The sequence below is a fragment of the Sinocyclocheilus anshuiensis genome, unplaced genomic scaffold, assembly GCF_001515605.1.
Source record: "Sinocyclocheilus anshuiensis isolate Anshui unplaced genomic scaffold, SAMN03320099.WGS_v1.1 scaffold1804, whole genome shotgun sequence".
In the NCBI taxonomy this organism is placed as follows: Eukaryota; Metazoa; Chordata; class Actinopteri; order Cypriniformes; family Cyprinidae; genus Sinocyclocheilus; species Sinocyclocheilus anshuiensis.
The window spans coordinates 569,291-576,552 of NW_015555844.1; the positions used below are offsets into that span (position 1 = coordinate 569,291).

Consider the following 7,262-nt stretch of genomic DNA (forward strand, 5'->3'; position numbering starts at 1 on the left):
GCTGTACACAAAGCAGCGCTGAGCTCACAAACGCTGCTTTATCAGGCATATAACATGCAAGATGAAATGAAAATGACATCGAACATTTTCTAAAGATAGTCTTCCTTCAGAAATACAGTGATATAAAAACACCCGCACCTCATTTTGATTTTTAAACGTGCAGTACGTGCTCATGTTTATTCAACGAAGCCTTTTGGAAAATCCGTCAGTTTTGATATTGTGGCGAGTGCCACAAATAAATAAATGTATGGGAAACACATCCCGCAGCACAACCACCTGAGCCCAACTTCAGTCTACTCATCACCTTAACTTTAACTGCGTTTGTAGCCAGCGCCATAGCCAGACTGATAAACAAACACAGACCGGAAGTTAACTTTGGGCCAGGCGCGTGCGCCCATTGAAACCGTCTATATAAAGTTTGAAGCATCAGAATCGGCATTGGTATCGGCCGCAAAAATCCTGATCGGAGCATCTCTAGCTAATACATAAGTTGACAGGCAGGTAGGAAAGCCAATTAAAACGCTCGGACCAAGCGTTTTGATTGGATGAACCTTTCTTGGTCCTACGCCTTCCACAGAATATATAAATACAGATAAATACATTTAGACCACTTAACTTAATAATTGCTATTGGAATGTGAAGAGACTTTCAACCAGCATAACAAAAAATGTTTCTGAAGACAATCACCTATTGCACCTTTAACACTCACTGTAGGCCAAATGCCTGTACAAGATGCCTATAAATTAGAAATGACAGATATAAAATTGTACACATGCTGTTCAAAAATTTGGAGTTGGTGAGACATTTTAATGTTTTTGAAAGAAGTCTCTTATTTATGCTCACCGAGGCTGTATTTATCTGCATCTCTACATGTGTTAAATTTCAAAAACAGTTTCATAGTTACTTAATAATCTTACCCGATGATTTTTTGTGCTGCCAGCATTAGTGGAGTTTGTCCATTTATGTCCGGCGAATCCACTTCCTACAACAACACGGGAACAAGAATAGTATTCAACCGCATTTCTCAGTATTCAAACCTTCCATCGTTATTTAAAATGTCACTTTGTGCTTGTGTCACACCTGTCCTTTGGCCATAAGGTACGCAGCGATGGGCATATGCTGGAAGAGCACAGCCAGATGGAGACCCCGATACCCTTCACCATCTGCTAATGATGGATCGGCTCCATATCGCATCAGCTGAATGACCATAGACAAATGACCCTGTCTGTTCAGGGGTGACCGGGAACAACATCAGCAGATATAAAACATGCTCAAGTGCCACTTTTAGAACCAACATTGTTCAAAGCCATTTTTGCACTGGTTTTAACTGACTGTGTTTTGGTGATTTTAGTGGATGAATGCAGATGTCAGTTCTTCAAGATCACACAGGTGTAGTTCATTACATTTACTAGGACATGTTCCACTATGTAAGGTCATTGCAAATTTATTGCTGTATATATCTGAAACATACCGTATGGCCCAGTGGAGTGGTGTTGAATTCAGGTCACCGCCTAGCTGGTCTATGACAGCTCCTTTAGATATGTAGTATCTATGAAACACAGCAGAACATATGCAAATACAAATAAGAATAGGTTTAATAAGTGAAGTGATTTACGTGTTGCAACTGTTTAATAGTAATGTACACTGGCTGCCAAAAGTTGGGAATAATTTATTTTTTCAAATGTTTTTGAAAGAAGTCTCTTAAGGCTGTATTTACTTGATCGAAAATACAGTAAAAATTGTAATATTACAGTTTTAAAAGAACTGTTTTCTATTTGCATATATTTTTTAAATGTAATTTATTCCTGTTATGGCAAAGCTGAGATTTTGAATAAATGCTGCATCACAAAAACAAAAATGTTAAGCAGCAAAAACTGTTTTAAATATTGATAATAATAATAATAAGAAGAAACATTATTAGCTGAGCACTAATAATAATAATTGTGCACAAAATCATCACATTAGAATGATTTCTGAAGGATCATTTGACACTGAAGAGAAGACTGGAGTAATGATGCTGAAAATTCAGCTTTGCATCACAGGAATAAATTACATATTAAAATATTTCTGATCAAATAAATGCAGTCTTGGTGAACATAAGAGATTATTTCAAAAACATTTCAAAATCTTAAATATTCCAAACTGCATGCAAAAAAAACAAAAACATGAAAACAACAAAAAACACAAATCTTACTTGACAATATCTGCTCGATTATTGATGGCGGCCCAATGGAGAGGTGTAACATTCTCTTTGTCAGGCTGCCTAACGTCATAACCAGCCTCGATAAGTTCTTTACACCTCTCAAGAGCACCAAACCTACAATTTAAAATAAACAAGAGAAAGAAAGATGCAGATTTTTTTTTTTCATCAGAATTGACTTGATTGAACATGTATACCCACATACAATGCAGGTTTTCTGCATGAACAAAAGATCTGCATCGTCTAATGGAAATGAACTATTTGAGCAGTGTGAAGCATGCAGGTGAGACAACAGATATGGACGCTGCTTGAGTTAATAGAAAGCCAGATATTACAACAGCACAATAGTATTGTGTATTTGTATTGTCTGCTTCTACACAAAGGGAAGATGAATGATCTGTTTACACAATCTTTCTACTCACTACTGAACAGCTAGATTTCAGAGTAAGATCAAGAACATATGTGAAATATTTACTGGATGCTTGAAATATCCCTACAGTGTTTAACTCTCAATAACACGGACCATTCAGGACCATTATGAGGTTTTGCATTGTCAATTAAGCACATTTCAACTAGAGGTCGACCGATGTATCGGTTTTGCCGATTAATCGGCACCGATAGTTGATTGCTGGAACTATCGGTTATCGTCAAAAATCCATGCCGATAGTTTTCCCGGGTTGCGTCCATTGCTGGAGCGGCTGAGAAGGGTCTGCTGTCATTATACAGTGCGAGAGCGGCCTCTAGTGGTTGAAATCATTGACAGCACGTGCTATTTGTTTAGACACGTGATACTGCACGCTGAACAGAGCGGGAAACTTCAGACGCGGATTTAAATGCAGCCGACAGAAAATCCTGCCGCGCCACAGAGCGCCATTCACATAGTTTTCCTTTAAATTACATTATATTGGTCCCGAATCGTTGTTAATGTACATAATGAATTGTGTATTGTGCATTTTCAGCAAAACGTTTGTCTTTCTGTGGCTCTAAAGTCTGTGTGCTTCATTTATAGAGCTATAATATAGGTCGCGCTTTCTCTTTCCGTTTGCTCCATTTTTTAAACGCCGAACTTCAAACTCATCTATACCAAATTGTTCAGTCTTGAATGTTTGGTGATTAAATAAACTGTTTTAGATCACTGCTCGAATTGAACGCGACGCGTCCGGAGTGTGTGTGATACCGGTGAGTTCTCCTAGACTCAGCGCTGTGCTTTTATTTTGATGAGATAATCATCAAGTGTTCAAGAATAGAGGCAGTTCAAGTCTGAGAGTATACATACAATATCCATATGTATTTAATTTTAATGCTATAGCCTTTGTGTATATATTTAAAGATGTGCATCTTTAAGCATGACAGTTGAAATGAAATGGTAACACTTTAAAATAAGAGTCCATTTGTAGCATTAAGATTAATGAAAGCTGTGTAAGTATTGTTCCTTGTTAGAGTGTGTTAATTTCAACATTTACTATTACTATTATTATTATTTTTTACTACTACTACTAGTATGGTTCAGTACTGGTTTTGTTAATAAAGCACTATTTTAGTTTTTGTTCAGTATCAATTTTAAAACAATCGGTTAATTAATCGGTATCGGCCAGTGTGGTCCAACCTAGCTATCGGTATCGGCAAAATCCACTATCGGTCGACCTCTAATTTCAACTCCAATAATCTATATTGCATTACAAAAAAATCCTGTAAAACAGTAAATGCAAAATCTGGGAGAGAAAAAAAAGTATTAACAGACACTACTATTCAAAAGTTTAGGGATCAGTATGATTATATGAGTATGATGTTATAGGTGTTATTCTTTTGAACTTTCCATTCTTAAAATAAATCCTGACAAAATACATCACAGTTTCCAAGAAATTATTAAGCAGCACAACTGTTATCAACATTGATGATAAGAAGAAATGTTTCTTGAGCAGCAAATCAGCATATTAGAATGATTTCTGAAGGATCTGCTGAAAATTCAAAAATTGGCAAAATCAGCCAAGTTTTTTTATTATTATTATTTAGGAGTGAAATGTGATCTGAGCATCAATTTTGTGAGATTCACACTTAAACTAATTCCTATAATCACACAAATACTTTTAGTATACAGCTGTGACAAAATCTCCAGGGCATCTTAATAACATCACCAGCAGCTAAACATTCCGCTCTGATTATTAAGTGTAATCCCATTGTGTTTATTGCACGTCAAGGGAATAAGTCTCACTGTGTCGCTTTGACGATATCCCAGGAACTGCTGTCCTCCGGGTGGGAGACCTTCCTCGGCTGCTGCGTGGGATCAAGAGGTCCCGGGACCAGCTGGCCGTGGAAGCCACCGGGCATAAAACCGCTAAATCCAGGTCCTCCATGACCGTGGGAGTGACCTCCGCCGTGTCCATGGCAACTGTCACCCATGTGACCATGGGAGTGGCACTGTAAAATATTACAACACAAGTTATTTCTGACTAATTTTAAGGTTAACATCAAATGCGCCTGGTTTTGAAAATGAACCAATTGAATTTGTTTTCTACACACATCCACTGACAGATGTGTGTAGAAAACGTATTACTATTATTCATATTAGTAGTAATGGTTGTAGTAACAAGTGCATGCCAAGGCTGGTCATGTGACATGAACATGGCAGTGCCCAGGAGGGAGACTCTCTCCAAGTAAAATAAAACAGATTTTTCTAGAGGACTGACAGGTCTGGGGTCTCCATGCCAAATTATATTTAATTATTTAAAAAGCAAACATTTTTAATGTATTATTTTTTAAATTAACAAACAATATGAGTGCACATTTAAACAAAAGACAGAGATTTAGTTCAGCTCGGTACATGTTGCTAGTAAACATCTGATTTGCTTCCTTGTAGTGATGGTTTGAACTTTTAATATGCTAATGTAACCTTCCTATTATCTGAAAACTGTAGCTGACCCATAACCATGTTCTATATTTAGCCAATATTTATGGTCAGTTACTGCCAATCAAAGACAATAATCATGCTTGGGCTTGTTTTCAAGATCTAATCAAATAATTACATGTATAAAATGTACAGTGCTAGTTGAATAGACACACAAACGTAGACACAGGTGATCAGTTAGCTATAGATGCTAAGTTAGCTTAACCGGTCTAATGAATCCATTTAATGACGAAACAAAAGAGAATATAAAACATTTTCTCTCTTACTCCGTCTCCTTCTGACCAGTCCATCACTTCTGTGCGAGGTTATAAGTGATTGATCATGAAGAATTTACGCTGACAGAGACTGAAGTCGGGCGTGCGTTCGGCGCATCTTCCACTTCCTGGATACGAGGGACAAATCCTGCGCTCTGATTGGCCGCTTTGTCTCAGTGACGTTGCTTTTGTTTGCCTTTTTCAGAATCAGAATAAGCTTTATTGCCAGGTATGTTTACACATACGAGGAATTTGTTTTCGTGACAGAAGCTTCCACAGTGTAACAGAATGCCAGTGACAGAACAAAAAACACAGATAATAAAAAATAAAAATAAATAAAAAATAGAACAAGTAAAATAAGGAATAAAAAATATACAAATCGACAATTGTATGTACAGGTATATAACAACAGACAGTTGTATGTACAGGTATATTATGTGCAAATTGAAATTTACAAAAAAAAATGGTATTTCCTTCCGAACAAGAGCGCATTCCTGTCTGTCTACCGACAGAGACAGGAGCCATCGTATGTCAGAAATGCAGATTATCGTTACATCAGGTTTTACACTCTGCGTGGGTCATATACCAGTTAAACATGCTGTTCCGGTTCAGTGGATACGAGTGACAAATCCTGCGCTCTGATTGGCCGCTTTGTCTCAGTGACGTTGCTTTTGTTTGCCTTTTTCAGAATCAGAATAAGCTTTATTGCCAGGTATGTTTACACATACGAGGAATTTGTTTTCGTGACAGAAGCTTCCACAGTGTAACAGAATGCCAGTGACAGAACAAAAAACACAGATAATAAAAAATAAAAATAAATAAAAAATAGAACAAGTAAAATAAGGAATAAAAAATATACAAATCGACAATTGTATGTACAGGTATATAACAACAGACAGTTGTATGTACAGGTATATTATGTGCAAATTGAAATTTACAAAAAAAAATGGTATTTCCTTCCGAACAAGAGCGGATTCCTGTCTGTCTACCGACAGAGACAGGAGCCATCGTATGTCAGAAATGCAGATTATCGTTACATCAGGTTTTACACTCTGCGTGGGTCATATACCAGTTAAACATGCTGTTCCGGTTCAGTTTGTGAAACATTGTGAAAACCAAAGCATATGTGAATGAGATTGTTTTCAGGCATTGTGTGAATTTATTAAAATAATAAATCTAATCACACTATTCCAGGTTTCTACAGAGCTAACAAAAAATTCCTTGGTAATAGCCTACTATTTTAGTAGGCTATATGATATCATGCAAATATACTGTTGTTGGACAAACCCTAACACTACTCCTAGAAAACTTGTTGTATTCCTTTTTATTTTATTTTATGAAACTAAGTACAGTTTTCCTTTTTTATGAATAATTTTTCTAAATGTGTAGCCTAGGCTATATGTCCCCAAAGTATAAACGTACATATAGAGACACATATATTTGCCTATACATTTTACATACGTGTCACATGTGCCTTTGCATTGTCGTTGGTAAAGAAACAAAAAATGTAAATACAAGATTTTAAGTATTATCTTATGCTGACTGAATCTAGTTTAACTGGGCTGCTGCAGGTTTAAGAACACAGATGATATTGTCAGTTCAGCTTAAAGCATAGCAGTGTGGCAGAATGTCTTCTTTTAGCGCATCAAACCCGTAATAAACCACAACACCTTTTTTTAAAAGGTCTTGAGAAACAATTATCATTAACTGGTCATTCATTAAATAACTGACTGAATTTTTTTAGATCATATAACCAACAGGAGGAGTTTAATTGCTATTTTTGAATGCCTGGATGTTATGACATGTAGTTGAATTCCTTCCTTTTCATTCCAAGATCTGGGACATAAACTTTTAAAAATAAAGGTTCCATAGGACTTTTCCATTGCACAAAAGGTTCACTGAT

General features: G+C 36.5%; 1 protein-coding gene across 1 annotated transcript in view; it reads right to left on the bottom strand.

Annotated features, from left to right (window-relative positions):
• The window catches only part of LOC107675605 (palmitoyltransferase ZDHHC13-like), a 20,355-nt gene extending 14,833 nt beyond the window's left edge, over positions 1–5,522 (bottom strand). Inside the window, exons 1-6 of the mRNA XM_016470008.1 lie at positions 5,372–5,522; positions 4,413–4,618; positions 2,195–2,317; positions 1,472–1,549; positions 1,081–1,225; positions 918–982 (exon numbers count right to left, since the gene is read on the bottom strand). Coding sequence (XP_016325494.1) covers positions 918–982; positions 1,081–1,225; positions 1,472–1,549; positions 2,195–2,317; positions 4,413–4,618; positions 5,372–5,395 — 641 coding nt within the window. The 5' untranslated portion in view covers positions 5,396–5,522. The remainder of the gene's footprint in view (positions 1–917; positions 983–1,080; positions 1,226–1,471; positions 1,550–2,194; positions 2,318–4,412; positions 4,619–5,371) is intronic.
• Positions 5,523–7,262: the final 1,740 nt, after the last annotated feature.